The 21,460-nt window shown below is 40.7% G+C and overlaps 1 protein-coding gene across 3 annotated transcripts in view; it reads right to left on the minus strand.

Annotated features, from left to right (window-relative positions):
• UTRN (utrophin) overlaps positions 1–21,460 on the minus strand; it is a 497,025-nt gene that overhangs the window by 337,858 nt on the left and 137,707 nt on the right. For all 3 annotated transcript variants that reach the window (XM_075267488.1, XM_075267486.1, XM_075267487.1), the window contains 10 exons: positions 20,137–20,286; positions 17,357–17,518; positions 15,173–15,301; positions 12,724–12,897; positions 12,387–12,542; positions 9,644–9,814; positions 4,089–4,268; positions 2,836–2,964; positions 1,748–1,918; positions 659–811 (listed from right to left, as the gene is read on the minus strand). In XM_075267488.1, the coding sequence (XP_075123589.1) occupies positions 659–811; positions 1,748–1,918; positions 2,836–2,964; positions 4,089–4,268; positions 9,644–9,814; positions 12,387–12,542; positions 12,724–12,897; positions 15,173–15,301; positions 17,357–17,518; positions 20,137–20,286 (1,575 nt within the window). The remainder of the gene's footprint in view (positions 1–658; positions 812–1,747; positions 1,919–2,835; positions 2,965–4,088; positions 4,269–9,643; positions 9,815–12,386; positions 12,543–12,723; positions 12,898–15,172; positions 15,302–17,356; positions 17,519–20,136; positions 20,287–21,460) is intronic.

Consider the following 21,460-nt stretch of genomic DNA (forward strand, 5'->3'; position numbering starts at 1 on the left):
GTGAGATGGAAAAACCCCTTTAATGCAGGTATAGTTTTCCTTCTTGTTATCTGTTCTTGGTATTCACAAATGTTCCCTATACAGATGTTTACCATAAGAAGTGAAATGTTAAATATTATCTATACAACTTAGAAAAACTAAAAAAGTAAATAAAATACAGTGTTTGATACAGCACTTAAAGAGGACCTTTCATGGTTTGGGGCACAGGCAGTTCTATATACTGCTGGAAAGCCGACAGTGCACTGAATTCAGAGCACTATCGGCTTTCCCGATCTGTGCCCCGGGTAAAGAGCTAGCGGTTCCGGTACCGTAGCTCTGTACAGTCAGAAGGGCGTTCCTGACAGTCAGTCAGGAACGCCCTTCTTCACAGCAGCGCCTATTGCGCTGTACAGTGTGAGCAGGGAGGAACGCAGATCGGGAAAGCCGACAGTGCGCTCAATTCAGCGCACTGTCGGCTTTCCAGCAGTATATAGAACTGCCTGTGCCCCAAACCATGAAAGGTCCTCTTTAAGGTCTGTTCTGTGACTTCTATCTACTATATAGCGGATTGGAGATCCCTTCTACAAGCACCACCATCACCACTATTACTGAGTGTTCAGGATCAGCGATATAAATCTTTAAGAAATGGCCCAACAGAGAGATTTATGGAGATGTTTACCTTCTCACACTCTGAAGGAGATTGCAAACACATCTCTAGAACCCTCTGAACACCAAGCAGCTCTGTTTCAAAGTCTTCCAGGTCTGCAGCAGTAGCTCCAATCTTGGGTTCTCCTGCAGTAACTTGTGCACCAGGATCTTGATCCAAAAGTACCTGAAAAAGACAAAAGCTCAATATTAATAATTTCTCCCCAATATTCAAGGAGTTACTGCCTCAAAGCGCTACCCATTAAGATTCCTCAGCATTCCCTTATCTCCAAAGGTTTAGAGGCACCACTGCATTTACAGACCTCTATGATGACTGTGACATGAGCCAACCTATATGGGCTGCTTCAGCAAAATATCCTCTATAGTGATGTCATTATTACATGCAAATATTACCTGACACTTGTTTACCAATTCCTAAAATGTTGCCAACATAATTATTTTCAGTAGTATCTTGCTGCCTAGCCCCCGCCTCTGTTTCTTTTTTTTTTTTTTTCTATTTTTTTTTTTTTTTATTTAGATTGTGAGCCCAACATAAAGCTCACAATGTACATTTTTTCCCTATCAGTTTATATTTAGAATATGGGATGGAAATCCATGCAAACACAGGGAGAACATACAAACTCCTTGCAGTTGTTTTTCTGCCCTTGGCGGGATTTGAACACCAGGACTCAAGCACTGCAAGGCTGCAGTGATAACCACTGAGCCACCGTGTGGCCCTGCCTCTGATTGTTTCTATCATGGGGTCCTGCCTAGCTGTCCCTGTCTGGGACTAGAGTCATCTTAGCTACGAGAGGGATATGCACTCACACAGCAACAGACCTCAGGTGGCAGCAAGATGCTACAAAATGGGGGGTGACTGGAGAAAATGGGGCCCACAGAGGAAGGTTACTGAATATCCTAACAACTAGAAGTCATCTCAGCCGCCCAGTTTTTCTACAGTATATAAAATAAACTGGGTAGTTTCTTAAATAATCTACTTGGTTCCTGGGAACGTCATCTGAGAGACATTGGCCCAAAGATCTAAGACATTGCATCACTTGCTATCATACAGATAAACTTTACGAACAGCCAAACATTACAACAATCATTGGACTCCTTTTACCTTGGCAGCATTTATGTGCTGAGAAACTTTCTCAAAATTTCGATTTAGTTCAGCCACTTTTGGTTCCACCAGTTGCCGACAAGATGTTCCTCGACTGCTCATGAGCAGTCCTGCATGTTCACGAACATTGTCTACTCTGAGGCTGACATCATCCAACTCAGACAAAAGACGCTTAAAAAGAACAAAATAATTTGATCAAAAAAATTAAATTCAATTAAAAAATGATTAAGATCTGCAAACAAATCTGTTTCTCAGCTGTAGTCTCTGCAGGATTTCTCTTTGTCCTAGATTGTCATAGGCCAGCTCCACGCCTATAACCCTGCAGGCTTTAATGTATCCAGAAATGTCTATATGAATGTACAGTAATAAGTATTATCCAGAAAGCAAATGCTACATATCCTGTTATCGTTACTGAATTTTATCATTCCCGAACCCAGGAGATATGGGCTTGGATTACATGTGTAAAAAAAAAATTGTTGCAGAATTGCTGTGAAGTCACTCATCTACTGCAGTTGCCGAAAAGCTTCAGATAAGTAAAATATTCAGTGTTGGCAGACATATGTAAACTCCTTTTTTAACTTGGCCATAAACATTATATATATGGTGGAACATGCCAATTGTGTTAAGAATAGTATACCTCGAATATCTCGCTCCCATAGGAATGCGTGTAAGCGGCCGAACACCTAGGGGTTAAGCGCAGTGAATATTTGACGGCTGCTTACATGCATTCCTATGGGAGCGAGATATTTGACGAATACTATTTGCTCAACACTAGTTAAGAATGGTGACCAACAATGGTGTATGGAGGCTTACCGACAGATAATGTAATGGGAAAGAGGAAGATTGAGATGGGTGAATCCGGCAAGCCATAGCCGTCTCCTATATTAGTTCACCATCTCTAGCGAGAACATATACATACTTGGCCTAGCTGAACATGCTAGTGTATGAAGTGTCGGAAAGAATGGTTGGCTGAATCTAAAGTTTATGGCCAGTGTTACTTTTGGCTGGAGATTCCCTTTAAAGTCAGAAAATGACTCATTGATTCCTTATGTGTTTCGAGTCTTGTCTCAATATGCAGTAGACACTACCTTCACAATTTCCTCTTTCTTGTTAGCTGGCTTTTTCTCAATTTCATCCAGAAGGGCTTCCGCTTGATAAAGCCAAGTGCTTATGTGAGCGACATTCTCATCGAAAATCTCCATCTGACTTTGGTGATTCTAACAAAACACAGAGATGGGTCATTGGCTGCAAAGTATTCAAGTAAATGACTGCTAATGAGGGTTAATTTAGAGAGCTGGCACCGAGCACTGCCATGAGACAACGGTTCAGCGCTATGAATACAAAGAGTGGGAAATCCCTATCATAACATCTGTATAATATATGGAAGCAGTAAAAACACATGGAAGGACGTCCCTCGATAATGAACTCCTAGACGTATTACACAAGTTACTATACTATTATCATGTTGGTAAATGATATGGACACTGTAAAAGAATTTACAAAACCATCTACATCAAGTACCAAAGAAATTCACTGCTATATCACCAAAATCTGTCCAGAAACATCTTTGATGGTGAACACACATTTAGCCACTTTCACATTGCTCGGAAGTTACAGTTAAGGAGACATCAGAATAAGATGGTGAAGACCCTTTGGGTCATAGTGAACCTTGTCCATTGGGGCTGAAATGGATATGGATGCATATTATGAGTCGGATTCAGAATTTAGGCCTGATAAACTAGATAAATGCACTTCTGACACTTGGTTAGGTTTTTATGTTTTTTTTAGTTCACAGATTTAGATTTCTTATTTGAATTAAACTGAACAAAAATTAGCATTTTTATTTGGTGTCCATACAGTATGCTAAAACTCCCAATTTTAACATATTAGCCCCCTATGTTCTTATGGAGACAAAGGTTTCTTGTAGCAAATTGTTTTCTCCCTCCTCATTGAGTTGGGTGAGTTGGGAACAATTGCTGTTATCCAAATAAGCAATTGGTTGACAGCTACTGAAGATGTGTAGACACCATCTATGATGGGCCAATCTTCCCAACCAATTTTGGCCCACCCATTCTGAGATAAGGACACTGCATAAACGCCAATGTAGAGTTGCCTATCTGCGTACAGCCTTTACGGACATTAAACCCAGAACTACTGGTATATAAAGCTAAACCCCTTAGATGGCTTGAAGGGAATCATGACAGTCTTTCTAACAGAGAATCTCATAAAAACATTTAAAGCAAATGAGATCCCAATAGCAACAAGACTCTTACAGAAACACAACTTCCAGGATACGTAAAATGGGACGGAGCTTTAGTGGAACAAGTTGTCGTTTACTCACCAGTAAGGTATTGCACCAATCCTCTGTCCAGGTGCGGACTCGGCTCCAGCCAGCATTAAGGACACAGAGCTTCTCCTCCAGGACGTTCTCACTTCCCTCCACCAGACACTGCAGGGCCGCACTGCTTTCAGTTACGCTGTTCAGGTCAGCTTTCCTCCTCTCCAGCTCCTTCAGCACATTCTACAAAAAAGAGCAGGCCACAGTATTCAGAGCACACCGAGAAAGCTTTGAAACTCTCTATTTTTCTCACACATTGCTTAACAATACAGCAAACCCTTCCGTTCCACCAGTAAGAGGACTCGTGCTTTGAGTCTATATCTATATTGTATATATATTGAGAGAGCGCAAAAGTGAGAAGGGAGAGAGAATTTAATTTTATTTTATAGTATATCACATTGTACCAGTATATAATATCTGTATACCGTATGAATGTTGTTGTCTTCTTTATACAATCCCTCTTTATTAGTGGGGATCCCCATTGTTAGTTACAGGGAGTGCCACTGCAATCTATAGGGTAACCTGTCGCCAAGTACAAAATGCTACATGACGTAAATGGTTTCCAGCTGTGCCCATTTTCTAGTTTTTGGTTGTGCTACCTTGTAATTAAATGGGATAGTTGTAAGTTAATTCAAGAATATCTTCAAAGTGTAATTTAAGAAGTTGCTCAAACAAATATTTCTAAAAATACCAGAAATTTCCTAATCAACAAAGTTTAAAGTATAAAGGCAAACATGAATCCCGACGTCTCCGGTAAATACCCATCACTGGAATTTATGCAGCGTGCAATTTGCAATTTGAAGCGATTAAAGATTCATTATCCGAGAGTCATTTGCATCCTGGTGCAGCTAAGCCACAAGTGACTTGTAATTAAGTCATTTAATAAGTCAGGCACAATTTGTTTTTGCTGTGTACTCATAATTCAGAAAGAAATCTCTCCCCAATTACTGCTGATGTAACATTAATTCCTGAAGATGAAGAGTTTATCTCACAACAAAGTGAGAACTCAGGCCCCACACGCACAGCCATAGTATGACTCCATATGTCATTGCAGTGCCCATTGTATTACTAGGGGTTATTCCATGTGCTGCCAGTGTAAGAAAATCTCGGCCTATACATTGTCAAGTGGTATTCTGGTCAGGAAAATGGATCTCATAGGACATACTGCAAGTTGTTTCATGCAGACTGTGAGTCCACATGAAAAAAAAAGTATGGCTCCATTCACTCGCAACAGGTCTGTATACAGTCTAGTCCTTGAAGACCCAAACAACATATTGATTTAAATTACTGGCAAGTGAATGTGTGTGTCCCACCATGTTACCAGCATCAGAAGAGGAAAGAGTCTGTGTCAATGTAGTTTAGTTCTTTTGTCTATCTTATATAAGATTGTATAGATTATGGACCCCAGTGCCCTAACTGTTAGCTTTGGTCACATGACTGACTCCTCTCTACTCTATGGACCTTCAACCAGAGTAGAGCAGAGTTGGTGACATCACAGGAAGCTGGAGCAGCAGCAAGGAAGGCTGAGAAATTACCATATATACTCGAGTATAAGCCAAATTTTTCAGCACAGTTTTCGTACCGAAAAAGCCCCCCTCGGCTTATACTCGAGTCAGCAAAAAGAAATTTATTTTTTTTTATTTATTTTTTTTAGGAGGGGGGGGGGGTCTATGACCAGCCGCAATATCAATGTATAGAATCTCCCATAAAATAGTGGAAAAAAAAGAAGCATTTAAAATAAAAAAAAATAATAAATAAATAAAAAAGTTCTAAATCCCTCCTTTCCCTAGAATACATATAAAAGTAGAAAATGTCTGTGAAACACAAACACATTAGGTATCCCTGTGTCTGAAAGTGCCCGGTCTACTGAATATAGGGTACCTGTAGTGCTCCTGTTCCGTCAGGAAGGGGTTAATAGGAGCTCTGCAGATACCCTATATTCAGCCAGGCTGAATTCCAATTGGGGGAAAAACCCCAGTCTTCAAGCTCAGGGAAGGGGTGGACAGACAACCAAAACACCCCCTCCCCTTCCCCAGCACCCAGCAACTACTGCACCCAAAAACTCTGACCATTTTAATTTTTGAAATTTTCCAGTAGCTACTGCATTTCCCCCCTAGGCTTATACTCGAGTCAATAAGTTTTCCCAGTTTTTTGTGGTAAAATTAGGGGCTTATACTCGAGTATATACGGTAGATTTCCATCCCCCACTTTTTATCCCCACATAACTCCTTTGTATGAAAGGCAATGTTTTGGGGGAGGGAGGTGATGAAGCACATCCATTTGTACACTTATATCTTGGTTATGAGCATGCTGAGCAAAGCAACTAAATATATTAATATTATTGTACATCCATCTTTATCAGAGACAAGGAACTCAATGTACACATACCTACGATATACAGTATGTAAATGCATTAGCGCCTGTGGCTGAGGTAGCTGAAGACTTGTGGGAATTGAATAATTGTACAACATATATTGTCAAACTGTCAAAAGTTATATGCTACTAACTTTTCTTTTAAAAGTTTTATCTACAAAGTAAAAAGCAAAAAACTAATTTCCTATCTATAGTTAAGTCACCAATGACGTGGTAGTACCAATGCTAAGGCAGGAGTGACAATAGTGAATGGCTTCAGCATAAAAAAGTAGGCCTTTCAACCATCCTAGGACAGTCCCCAAATTACGGGCATTGGCCCACTTCTGCAGGTCAACTGTATCAGCATCTTTATGATGCGGATACAATAGTGGACCATGGTGATGTCGACTCCATGATTCACCATTCACCTAAATCACCTCCTGCTGCAATATCATTTTTGGATCAGTACACCAGTATGGTGTTGATGTGTATCACGCAGCTATATGGCACTATTACTATGTTGTGACATAGAGAGGACCAGGTGTGGTTAGGCATGTATGGAAAAGAATTGGGTGGTGTTAGGCTTCATTCAGATTACATTTGTTACATCTCGGTGTAACAGGTGCAAAAAAGGATGCGAAAATCTGTATATATAGAGATCATTGTTTTAAAAAAAAAAAAGGATCCATTTTTATTTTTTTTTTTGGACAGACACAAAAACGTAGTACACCATGCAGGATTTGCCCCTCTAACATTGTGATACATTTGGGAGGTGTGCAACAATGAGTGTAGTGGGCCTCCAAATAGGTATTGAGCATATCTATCTAGTTCCATGTTACTAATGTGTACAAGTGAGAAACCCAAGGTTTGATATGTAAAGCATTGTGTTGGGTAAAACACTTTAGATAGCTTAATCTACAAGTTTAAATATGGAGATTGGAATATCAATTTAAAGGAGCTGTCCCACAAAGGATATGTACTGCTTTCCCGATCTGTGCCCCGGGTGAAGAGCTAGCGGTGCTGGTACCGCAGCTCTTCACAGTCAGAGGGGCGTTCCTGACAGTCTGTCAGGAACGTCCTTCTCCACAGCAGTAGAAAACAAAAACATAGCACTGAGGCTGTGCACAGAGGAACATGTCATGTGACGGAAAAAATGAAAGGTCCTCTTGTGACTATCTGTACCCCTTAATTTGCATGTCTCTACCTCAGAAATATATGACACCAGAAAAAAACAAAAACGAGGTAGACTGTACACTCAGCATACGGAAAACATAAAAATATTTATTAATATGTTAATACAATTATAACAAGAAAACACACAATACAGGAAACAATTCCCACAAAAGGATCTGCTTAGCCACAGTTTCATCGTCCCTTTGTAAAAATATTAGGGCTCATTCACACTACGTAAATGGCAGCTTATTCTGAACGTAAAACACGGCATACGAGCGCTCCCCATAGAAATGAATGGGCTGCTTTTTTCACTATGAGCGCTCCCATTGAAGTGAATGGGAAGTGCCGGCGTGTACCGCTAGCTCTGCTCATTCCGAGCCGTACACGCCAGCACTTCCCATTCACTTCAATGGGAGTGCTCGTAGTGAAAGAAGCAGCCCATTCATTTCTATGGGGAGCGCTCGTATGCCGGCTCCCATAGAAATGAATGGAAACTGCTTTATACGCCGCTGATTCTGAATGTGTTTTACGTTCAGAATAAGCTGCCGTTTACATAGTGTGAATGAGCCCTTATATTGCCGAATCACATGGTGTTTATAAATACATTCCAAGTCAAAAAGCATATTAACATAAGGATGAAATATATTAAGCATGAGGATGTAATAAAGAGTGTTTGCACTAGCCTAGACCTACACAGGGGTAAGCACATTTGGTTTTGATATTACATATTGAACTGGTCTCTTTAGGCATGTCATATACTTGTGTATTTGTTTGCATACGGGTTCACTGCTTCTGAGCGACCGTCTGCAACTATTAAACTTAGTTGCAGGTCTTTGAGATACTGAGATACTAATACTGTGACACAGTTGTTGTTTTCAGCTAGATATGAGGTTGTGTTTTACTACTGACTGGTGGCTACAATAGTGTTTACTGATACACCTATATGTGCAGACACTCTTTATTACAGCTTTATGTAATTATCAAACCTAGGTGCAGTTTTTTTAGATACTGAGACACTGATACTGTGACACAGTTGTTGTTCTCAGCTACATATGAGGTTGTACTGACTGGTGGCTATAATAGTGTCTACTGATATACTTATATGTATGCAAACACTCTTTATTACATCCTCATGCTTAATATATTTCATCCTTATGTTAATGTGCTTTTTGACTTAGAATGTATTTATAAACACCATGTGATTCGGCAATATAATGTTTTTACAAAGGGACGATGAAACTGTGGCTAAACGGATCCATTGTGGGAATTGTTTCCTGTATTGTGTGTGTTTTCTTGTTAAAATTGTATTAACATATTAATAAATATTTTTATATTTTCCGCATACGTTCTCCACAGCAGCGCCTATCGCGTTATACAGTGTGATCGTGGAGGAACGCCCCCTCCCTCTCCTCTTGATAATACTCGTCTATGGACCAGTACTGTGAGCAGAGGGAGGGGGCGTTCCTCCACGCTCACACTGTATAGAGCGATAGGCGCTGCTGTGGAGAAGGACGTTCCTGACAGACTGTAAGGAACATCCCTCTGACTGTGAATAGCTACGGTACAGGGACCGATAGCTCTTCACCTGGGGCACAGATCGGGAAAGCCGACAGTGCGCCGAATTCAGCGCACTGTCGGCTTTCCAGCAGTATAAAAACTGCCTGTGCCCAAATCGGTGAAAGGTCCTCTTTAAAGTCTGGATGCTGGGGTGGTCTCCATGATCACTAAAATAAGGTTCCTGCTTGCTGAATGACTACAATAAAGAGGTTGAATGAGGAATTGGTCACAGAGCTGGAACAAACAGTCAAGTGCTATAGCGGCTACCTTCCAAGAATGAACAGTGCTCCAAACTCACACACATGACTACAGTGAGGAGGAATGAGGGGACTCAGGACCCCCATTCTAGTGAACGCGTGTAGGCAGTGGTAATGACATCTGTGATATATCAATAAACTTGATCAACAGCTCAGAAACACAGCAGATAGATAGACTGAGGTCTACTTTATATATGATATAAAAGAGGGTGTACTCACTTTGGTCCAGGCAATTTCAACATCCAGGTCAGTGCAAACATTTTCTGTGGTAGATTTCAGAATGAGCTCAGACTCGGTGGCAGAAAGCCATTCAGACAAGGAGGTTGATTCTTTCCTCAGCTTCATAGATAACATAATAGCACGTTCCAAGTCTTGTTTCCCTTCTGTTACCTACAAAGGACAGAGATCAGAAGTCTAGCGAATAGTCACAGATTATATTCCTAGTTTTCTATAAGATTACTTAGATTACTCATTAAGGCGATGCCTATTTTCTCTGTTATATTTTCTGCACCAACAGACAAAATCCATTTATCTGTCAGAAAAGCAAAACCGTGCCAATAAAATGACAGGCACCATGGATCTGAAGGCAAAACTTTTACAAGTGTTTTTCAGAGACTGACTGTGTCCGTCAATGAGCCGTTCACTTCAATTCAAATTTCTCACAAAGGGTTTTTGCAATTTTCGAATAGGAAACATAGGCATACTGAGAATCCACAGGCGGCGCGGCGACTTAATTGTATCAGAAATACTGCCTCGAGCTAACGTCTTCAATGTCCAAAGTGAGGATTGTAGGAAATGGTCATTTCAGGATCATTAAATCTGAAGTACCGTAGTCATTTTCTCAGTTCATGTACCTGAAAGCTAACATTTAACTTGGGACCGAAAGGAGAGACCAATTAAGAAAGATAAAAGCGGCAAAATAAGCTGCAAAGAAAGACTTGGGCATCAAGAAGGTAATATCTCTCCTGTCAGTGACTCCTACTGTCACATCACAACTGTGTTATTAAAAAATTAAAAATGCAAGACGTGCTAAATATTATTGTTCGGGACTGACAGCCAGCTACTACCCAGGCAGCCAATTTCACAGATATCCTCAACAAGGAACAAGAATTTGCTGCAATGATGAACTGCTAGAGGGAGTGTCACTAGAACCCAGCATATTATCAATGGGCAATGGTGCTTTCCCCTTGTGAATCCGTGCTTCCATGGCTGACATATTGCTGTCTTTGTCAATATGCTTGGTTTTTTTTGGCAATAAATGGGGCAATGAAGACATTGTTGTCTATCTCTCCTGAGCAATGACAATACCCTCCTTGCTCCAAAAAGCTCAGGCTAGGTTCACACCTGCACCTGTTGTCCACCTGCGGATTCCGTTCCCCAGTTCAACTGAAAAATGCGGAGAGAAAAGCGCTGCCCGCATTTTTCAGCAAACCAGGCGGAAACCCAGCAGACTCCATTATAGTCTATGGGGTTTGTGGATTTCCACGAATAAATGCCTTTTTTAAGCAGTTTAGGTTTCCGTTTTGGGGGGTCTCCAAGCGAATCCCCGAACGGAAACCCGAACACAGGTGTGAACCTAGCGTAAATTGTATAATGACTAATACAGTTATATCTCTGCAATGGAGGCACCGATTCACGAGGGGGAAGTACTGGGGTTTTTTTTTTTTGTTCTTTTGGGGGGAGTTTTAAATGTAGATTGTCCCATAGAAGGCACACAATATAGTAGACAGTATGTCTTATTGTAGAAATGGAGGAAATCCACGCAAACACAGGGAGAATATACAAACTCCTTGCAAATGTTGTTCCTGGCAGGATTTGAACCCAGGACCCCAGGGCTGCAAGGCTGCAGTGCTAACCACTGAGCCACCATACTGCCCCTGAGGGGGAAGTGCTGTTTGATTCAGTGATATGCTAGGTTCTGCTGATCCAGTGCAATAAGCTCTGAAAACCAGTTCTTTTGGTTTACTAAGATGGGTATAACCTCTACAAGTATGTCACTTGCATATTCTGCTCGGCGTTCATTATAATGAACAATCAGGAATTTCAGGCATAGAAATAGTGATATATCATCTAAGGCTTACAAGGGAGTCAACCTGATGTAGTACTGCACTATCCTGTAAAGGGGCGCTATAAAACTGCCAGTCAATGCATGCACTTAAAGGGGTTGGCCCCTTTCAGACCAATATTAAGAGACAAATATTATTGTTTGTACAATATAAAGATATACAATTTCCCAATATACTTTCTGTATCAATTCCTCACGGTTTTCTAGATCTCTGCTTGCTGTCATTCATTCTGTTACTTCTAGTAGATAAAGCTCTGACCATGGTCATGTGATTTATGGTCCATGGTCATGTGATGAGCACACAGCTGATTACCAGGCAGATGTCTGATTACTGTGCTGTGACTATAACGAGCGGCACCTGTGTGTCATCACATGACCATGGATCATAAGTCACATGACCATGGTCAGACTTTTATCCTCTAGAACAGGGGTAGGGAACCTTCGGCTCTCCAGCTGCTGTGAAACTACAACTCCCAGCATGCTCCATTCACTTCCATGGGAGTTCCAAGAACAGCAGAGCAAGTATGCATGCTGGGAGTTGTAGTTTTGCAACAGCTGGAGAGCCGTACGTTCCCTACCCCTGCTCTAGAAGTAACAGAATGAATGACAGCAAGCCAAAATCTAGAAAACTGTGAGGAACTGATACAGAAAGTATATTGGAAAAATGTATTTTACTTATACAAAATTATATTTTTATTATACAAACCATAATATTTATCTCTCATTATTGGTCTGAAAGTGGACAACCCCTTTAACTAATACAGTGAAGTGACCATGCGATTATACTGGAATGTCCAGTCAAGCAAACAGCACCCCGAGTCCATTGTAACTTGAGGGCCACTGTATTATATACATTCATATATCTAAGGATACTTACAAGGTAGAGAATAACCTTACCTGAGCACCAAGATCATTATATAGAAGCTTTAAAGCTGTTAGCTGCTCATCCATTAGCTTTGGGTTATCAGTCTGTTGCTTCTGAACAATTTGCCGTCCTGTCTTTATTACAGTTTCGACTTCCAGCTTCACTTCACTCAGGGTCTTGTACAATTTCTGAAAGAGACGTTTGTGATCTTAAGACCTATAATAAGTTTTGGTCAGTTGGTAGAAGGCACACCGGCACATTAATTCATGCCCCAGCCAGCACAAATGCATTTCTCGTATATATGGCGACTATTATGTAATTTGCAGCACTTACAAAAACCACATGGATAACTTCAGGAAAATACATTACCATGCACCCATCCAAGTGCTTCTGTATGACATCCGGGTCGGTATCCTTAAAAGTGAGAACACCGAGCTCTGCTTTCACTCCATCTAAGACACGCTTGCAGTCCAGCATCCTCTGTTCAAAGTTTGCAGGTTTCTGGAAGAGCTGGAACTTTGTAGAGACCTCGCGCAGCTTCCTCTGAAGAAAGGGAACATACAGTCAAAAAAATATGTTTTTACATTACTCCCATTCATTGCAGCTGCCATAAAGAACACTATTATACAGCTGACACATGAAGGTATAAAGTGCCTCAAGTATGGCTGCCGGAGGGTAATTGTTTTATAAAATAATAACGAACTACTACAAAAAAGGAAAATAAAAATCTGACATTACTTTCTCAATTATTTTTTGGGTGCCGAAATGCACGTATACCATGATTGCAAGGTAAGATGACAGATAAGAATTTGGTTAGAGACTTGGTATGTCTTCACATAAGGTTATAGTCTACAGGATATAAACAAAGTCATTCTCAATCCAAACAAATTCAGCTAAGTAAGTAAAAATCCCACAGAGACAGATATAATCAAATCATATTATTAAGTCAGCAATTAAAAGGATTTTCTTAGCTAAACCTATTGATGTTGTATCCTAAGGCAGTACACAGTATACACAATCACAGCTCCATTCTCTATATAGTGGCTAAACCACAGATTAGCTACTACATAGGTAAATGGGGGAAGATCTGCAGTAATCTGATTTGACCACTACACAGAGAATGGCGCCATCTGCATCCTGCTCAAGTCTGTAGATAACAGCTGATTGTTGGGGAGCCTGGAGTCAGACTGAGCTGATATTGATGATCTATACGAATATTTCCCGCCTTTCCACGTGGTATTCGACTGAGTACACCAATAACTTTGCAAACTGAGGTTTTTGATCGAATACTACTATTCAATCGAATACTATTCGCTCATCTCAAATAGTAAAGCAGAACATAACACAGAAGAGAAGAGATGAATAAACATGCAAAAACTCCAACAAGGTGTAATACTGTACATAAAGCCCCGTTTTGGGGATCAAACCACAAGCTACCAACCAGGTTGTAATGTAAGACTCAGTACTCAGGATCACCACCTCTGATCCCGATGTAAGGTATACCTCAGGTATTTCCAAGGGTCATTGAAACACAGAGCACACTCAGAGCTCAGGGAATTGACCTTTAGTTTATAACACTTTACACCTTTAAGACTCCTGTGGCGCTCTGTGCAATGCTAGAACTTGCTGATTTGGTCAAAAATCAGGTGTAGCTAAATTTTTAGGGACAAATTAGGAAACCAAAAATGAAATAATACAAATCTAAACGTATGAATGATGCCAAGAACAAAATTGCAAAACAAAAATCAAAGAGGTGTCATAATGGTTGAATCGTACCTACTCAAAACACAACTCTTAGAATAAAATATAACTTGTGGTCATGTGCAGCAAGGAATTCCACTGGAACAAGTCCAAGGGATTCGCGGGGGGATAACGGGGGACACGGCAGCACCGAGGACAGACATTTTATTTTTTTTCACCTTCCCCAGCCTCCTGGCAGCAATTTGTAATACCTGGACAACCCCTTTAACAGGGTCCAGCTTTAGTACAGGGTCAGGTTCCAGTCGGGGACCCAGCTGGTGCTGAGGCTATAATCTTAGGAAATTGAGAGTTTTGTTACCTCCCCTTTTTATAGTGATATTAGGGTAAGTAACGGTCTCCTACATTTTGTCCTTACAGTGGGTTGGGTCCTGACTACGTTCCTCCTTACACCTGAAATTAGATCACTGAGACTACGTATTCCCTACTGACCTCTTCTGACACAGTAAGGCCTCTGTTTATATATATTTGGAAAGCTTTTTTTGAGATGAAGACATCTTGGTGTTTTATATTGTTTGCTTAGGTGACACTGTGCTTTTTTTTTATAGATCTTATCTGGATTTTAGCTCAAAATATTACAGTTATATTTTAGCCTATTCAACTGTGTGATTCTGCAAGAACAAAATTGCCAAGAACTATTGGCGATGATTGATACAATTGCAATAGCCTACAGTCACAAAAAATATCGCAGACACCTATTTTCACAGACTGTCCGTGAATTTATGGACAGTCAAAACCTGTGAAAGTGGGATCTGGTGTCACACGGCTATCACACTTTGTCATAGCTTCAACGCCATGTGGTCTGAAACTAGATACTAATGTTACTACAACATATATTTTATATATATATATATATATATATATATATATATATATATATATATGACTATTACTGGGTTTCCTTATTGATATGGAGCATGAAATGAACAATGAAATATCCTTCTGCTATGTGGCAACAGGTCATCAATCCTGACAGACTCTATGTGGCGGCCATATCAATGTTCATTTCTTCTTGCGTATATTGGTCTACATCTGTGAAAACGGCTGAGATCATATTTACCTGTAGTACATCCAGCTGGGATCCTCCTCGTGGGGATTTGACCTCTAGAGCGGATTGTACAGCTGGACGGCCAGTCTTCTTCAATTCTTCCAGTGTTGCTTCATGGCTGTTGATATCAGCTTGAATTTTCTACAACAGAATAATTTCCGATGGTTATTCCTATATATAACATACTGCCTGTGAATCTTGTGAGTCTGCTGCGAGACTCTAACATTATGTTCACGTGGAAGCAATAAACTTTCATAAGAAGAGAATGAAAGTTCCTACTTAAACCTGGTTCCGCTATAGGCTGGGGCCCCACTTGGCAAAAACAACGCGGTTTGGTTGCAGCAAAAACTGCAACATTCTGCAGTCACTACAAAGTGGATAAAATTCTAGCGAATACCATGCATATGTTGCGGAAAAATATGTGCACTGGACATGTTGAAATTTCCAAAACCGTTGCAGTTTCAACTATTATGTCAATTATACCTACAGAAACACCAGCGGTTTCCTAATAGGTATAATGGAAAGTTCTGTGAAAAGCGTTGCAGAAAAAAAGTGATGCGTTTCCACCATGGTTTTCCTTGCATTGCCTTAACGCTGTAGTTCATATTTTGGTGAATTTTCTTCCTTTAGCCAAAGATGGAAATGTACCAAAAAAGAGGAAAGAACACCTGTCGGCTTGGTTGAGCCTAAAATAGAGAGGGGTAATTCAGGTGTACCATGGCTCATGTCTGCCAGCCCATCACGACTAACACACTCGAAGACGCCGCTTTTTCGGGTTTGCGTTGTTGAAGTAGGGTCTAACTATGCCTCTTCTATATGCAACCCTAACCCATCTGGCATGATGTGGCTACTCGTACTATTTTTTCTTAAATTTTTGTGTTGAGTCAACCTCTGTTATTCCCTCTAGAAATGTATGAATAAATTGACAACTCTATGTTACTAGGTGGGGACGTGTCACTGCAAAGTTTGACATTGTCCAATTGTCCAATGACATGTTAACACTGGCAGACTGGAGAGACTCATTCCTATGACAAGGGGAATGGTAACACCCAGTTGTTAGTTTAGTCATACATTTCTAGATACCGAGAAGAGTCAGAGGAAAACATGCTGCAGAAGTCAGGAGTGGCAAAAAAGTCCTTTTTATCTTCCACTAAGGCCTAGTTCACATCTGCATTCGGTATTCCGTTCGTGGAATCCACTTGGGCACACATTCACATCTGCATTCAGTATTCTATTGCTTGGGGACCCCCTGAATGGAATACTGAACACATTGACAAGGGCTGAGCGTATGAAAGCACATGGACCCCATAGACTATAAGGGAGTCCGTGTTTATTCCATGTGGAGAGAAAAGTACTTCAAGCAGTACTTTTCCCTCCACATGACTCATGTGGACACCGCGCGGAAAACACACGGACCCCATTATAGTCTATGGGGTCTGTGCGCTTTCATTGCTCACCCCTTGTCAATGTGTTCAGTATTCCATTCTGGGGTCCCCAGCAGACTGCCCGAACGGAATACCGAACGCAGATGTGAATGTGTCCCCAACCGGACACCCCAAATGGAATACCGAACGCAGATGTGAATCAGGCCTTACACTTCTTCCGCATTAGCCTCAATTTATACATGTGATATAAGAATAATTAAATGATACAGGAGCAAACTGCAGCATCATGCAAAATGTGAACAGGGCTTTCAGCTTCCAAACTTGCTTCACTATATCTGTGCAGATGGTTTGAAGCTGCTTTATACTGTATTAGATTTACCAATTTAAGATTTCTTTTGGGAACTTTATTTCAGCTTCTTATAAAATCATATGACTAAATAAGAAAGTACATTGACAAGTAATCCAGTAGGGGGCAGCAGGAGTTTATTTTCACTTTACCTTGTAATCTTATGTCTTAGTCTCTCTACTGAGTTTAGAAATGTAAAATAAATCCTTGTCAGTCGACTTGTTGAAATACATGAGACCTTGTGTATAAGGCAAGTACAACATTCATTGTTAAAGATGAGATGCATGTCCACTCCAGTTTCAGAGAACATAGTCAATAAAGAAGTCCCTCAAGAACAGCTCTTCTCCTCAAGAACACCTCTTCTCTCAGACACAACAATACTAAAACCTAAATAAGGGATTGGGTTGCATATGAAGAGAGGAGGTGAGGCAGCTCCCACACACATGAAAGACATTGCTGAGATACCTGAGCCTCCTGAGGTAATCGCAGGGCATCCACTCTGTCCGTCAAGTATGTGGTTAGTTGCTTATCCAGATCTTCTAGGGATTCCTGCAGTACTTGTAACATATGATCACTCTCACGCAGGGTCTGCAGGTGCTGCTCTAAAGAAATTTGCCGGTTCACAGCCTGAGAAGAAACGAGATCCTCAGAATGGTGATTCCGCTTCATAATCCCAACTTTCAAAGTCACCTTCCCTATAGCAGAACTCCACCTCACTGCCGGTGTGCGCTGTTCACTAGGAAAGTCTACCAACTGCCTTCCTGGGAAATGTGTAGATATACAAGATAACACAAGCATTGAAGAAGGACTAAGGACTTTTATGACTGAAAGGGAAAGTGTCCCAGAATATAAACCTGGCTGATCGCCAACTATCTAAAGTCCAATATTGTAAACATCAGAGATTAGCGTGGAGACTGTAACAAGTAAGACAATAATATGTATATTAAAATATAACATATAACAAACATCCTCATATTGACTGTCTCCACGCATTTCTATTTAAGTGGAAGCACAGATCAACATTGTGATAAATTTATTATAGTAAATAAGAAACTTGAATTACTAGAAAGTAGGGTCGAGCCAATCTTGACTTTTCAGGATCGATTTTAAAATCCGATTTCCGATCATTTTTCATTCGAACCCGATCTCGATCCCAATTCCGATCCCAATGCAAGTCAATGGGATTTTATTATTAATCGGAGATCGGCTTTTAAAAGCAATCCTATTCACTATACAGCATGGAATCTAACAAGTGAATGCTTTGTCAGTGATTCACTACACAGCGTGGATTCTAAGTAGCCAGAGGATTTTTTTTTAATCCTCTGGCTACTTAGTCCCCCCTGGTGTCCACTTACCTGCAGAGATGGCTGCTCCGGTGCCCGGTGTTCTTCTCCGCCTCGCTGCCGCTCCACGCTGCTCTTCTTGCCTCGCTGCCCCCTGCCTCCCAGGTTAGGAGAGTGTGGGCAGGCTAGGAGAGTGTGGGCGGGTACTGGGAGGGGAGACGTCATGTCTCCCCGCCCTGTACCCGCCCACACTCTCCTAAGCCACAAGTCCCGCCTTCTTAGCTCTTTAAACACTAACCTGAGAGGCGGAGGCAGCGAGGCGAGAAGAGCAGCGTGGAGCGGCAGCGAGGCGAAGAAGAACACCGGGCACTGGAGCAGCCATCTCTGGAGATAAGTAGCTACTAGAGATGTTAGTTTAGTCTCCCATTAGAATGAATGGAGGCAGCCGGCGCGCAGGGGGTTAAGGCTGTGTGTCGGCTGCTTCCATTCATTCCCATGGAACCGCAGCGGAGCCTTCACACCGAGTATACACTCTGCTCAGAATGAGCGGAGCGTATTCTCAGTGTGAAGGCTAAGCAAAGCATTGTGGGAAATAGTACCAATCTCGATCCCACCTAAAAAAATTGTGTTCGGAATTCCGATCGCGATCGTGAAATTTTCTCGATCGCCGATCGGAATCCGATCTTTTCCGAACACGATCACTCAACCCTACTAGAAAGGCTATCCTTAAGGCTCAAATCACTCTTCTCCTGATTGTTATGAACCCTGTGGTCAGACCTCGAGCAATGTGACACTTACCCACTATCATGTGTCTTTAATAGAACAATCCCTTTAAGGGCCACAAGGTTATGTAGCTAACAATGAAAGTGCTTTTAGCTGCCATTAGTTTTAAAACCATGTCAGCGCAGCTTCAGATACATTCCAGACACGTTGCGCTCTCATGCTTGTGCAACTAGTGAACCAAGTCGTATATAACCATAGCAGTGCTCTGATAAAATAATACCGGCTACACCCAAGAAACATGGCACCAACAACCTGCTTCTTGTTCATGGCTTGATGGAATTGGGATCTGGAGAGAATTTGGACTCACTTTACTAAAAACCTATATCACAAGATTTTAATTGTTGACCATGACACTATTGAGCTACAGACGCATTATAGAGTTCAGGAAATGGTATTTTATTAGAAATACTATTGTTTTTTTTTTTTCTAATACAGGGGTTTTGAGTTGGAGCAAACTTCATGTTCTTTCAAACCACAATTGTCAATCTTCTAGGTCATATTTTGTGTTGGAGAGACGTGTACTGCTGAGACATCAGAATCCATTGCAGTGGAATGTAAAGGTCTGGCCCAATCCAAAAAATATACCTAGAAATTGCTATGGCTCCACATTTGGGTGAGGAGTGTTCCTGTTTTTCTTCAAACTCAATTCTTCCATAGTTATTGCTACTCTTCCTCCTAAATTCTGCTAGTCATTCACAAATGCCTAAAAAGGAATTATCACGTTCCCGCTCTGGAATTAACATGAAAAAACACTTACTGCTAACTCCCAGTGTTGTCATGCACCAAAATCCTGAAACCACATTAAATGTAGCAAATCCTTCCATGGATTGGCAGTAATTCAAAACTACAAACCCAGAATTGTGTTGCTGGTTTTACTGCAAAATGCACATCGGAAAATTTTAGGATTGCTTGAAATTGTTCTGTAAGTTGATCATGTGATATATTCACTCTTTTAACATGTGCAGCAAGGTACAGCCGGCCTGCCAGACAAGCTATTTAATAAAATCTGCACACACTTATCTATCCCAATGGAGGGTGATATAATTATTAATTCTGTCAATGTGCATTAATGTTTATGCATATATCTTTCTACAACATCAAAGCTCAGGGAAGGCATGAAAATGGGATAAATTGAATTGCCACTGGCACACACAAGATAGTAATAACTTCAGCGCTTACTAAATGACTCAGCTCCTCATAGCGGGCATTGAACACCTCTAGCTTCTCACTGATGATGTCATCTAGTATCCCTCCATCGATCAAGGTCTGACCAAGCTCACGGATCTGAGTCCTATTGTCAGCTGGATGGCGAAGGATGGACTCTAAGGCCTGAGGAACGAAACACAGAAACTGAATGTCAGAAAACAGATCGGCGGCTTATTACAAGGGGTGATCAAAAACCGTAAGTGGTAAATGATGACAAGATAAATAATCATAACAAATTTACGTAATACAAGAAAATATACAAACACGCCCCACCCAAAAAAAAAAAAACATGACAAGTAAATGGATTTGATAAAAAAAAATCTAGTAGCCTATATTAGAATTGAGAAACTGTTGGTTCAGAATAATATGGCTGTTGAATAGCACAGAAAATTAACTTTTTTTTTTGCTTAGAACGAACTAGGATAGGTATAATAATAATAATAGTAATGATAATAATAATAATAATAAACTCAAATAAATTCAAATAAAAACAAAATAAATGTATCGTTTCCATTATGTGTTCACAGCTCCTATGCAAATCTATGTATCGCCATCGCTACATACTACAGACAAGCCCAGTATAGCCTGACCTTATAGTTGTGTCTTATGGAGGCCATACACATTACAAAGAAGATGGCTGGTAGTTAAACAACTGTAGATGAGGCAGCCAAGCACATATTAGGCCCTATTGGCTCGGCAGTCATTCAGACTGGTCCCTGTGTGTTCAGTGACTGCGGGAAAAAGATGAACTTTCTGGAAATGCTCTTATAAGGAAGGATTATCAATGGATGAAACATATTTTCTATGAATGAAAGGTTCAAACACTGATAATTTCTTTGCAGATGATGATCATGTATCACCAGCAAGCTAAAATGGTCATTCCTGGTTAGAGTCCACCAAGTTTAGAGTAATATATATCGTCACCTTTACTCTTTTTAAAGAGGACCTTTCACTACCTCTGCCTAGTCCAGCTCTTTGTATTATTTAATAGGTGCCGCTTCTCTGTTTCCAACATACAGTCCTATGAAAAAGTTTGGGCACCCCTATTAATCTTAATCATTTTTTGTTCTAAATATTTTGGTGTTTGCAACAGCCATTTCAGTTTGATATATCTAATAACTGATGGACACAGTAATATTTCAGGATTGAAATGAGGTTTATTGTACTAACAGAAAATGTGCAATATGCATTAAACCAAAATTTGACCGGTGCAAAAGTATGGGCACCCTTATCATTTTATTGATTTGAATTCCCCTAACTACTTTTTACTGACTTACTGAAGCACAAAATTGGTTTT

Source organism: Leptodactylus fuscus, chromosome 3 (genome assembly GCF_031893055.1).
Source record: "Leptodactylus fuscus isolate aLepFus1 chromosome 3, aLepFus1.hap2, whole genome shotgun sequence".
NCBI classification, from domain to species: Eukaryota; Metazoa; Chordata; class Amphibia; order Anura; family Leptodactylidae; genus Leptodactylus; species Leptodactylus fuscus.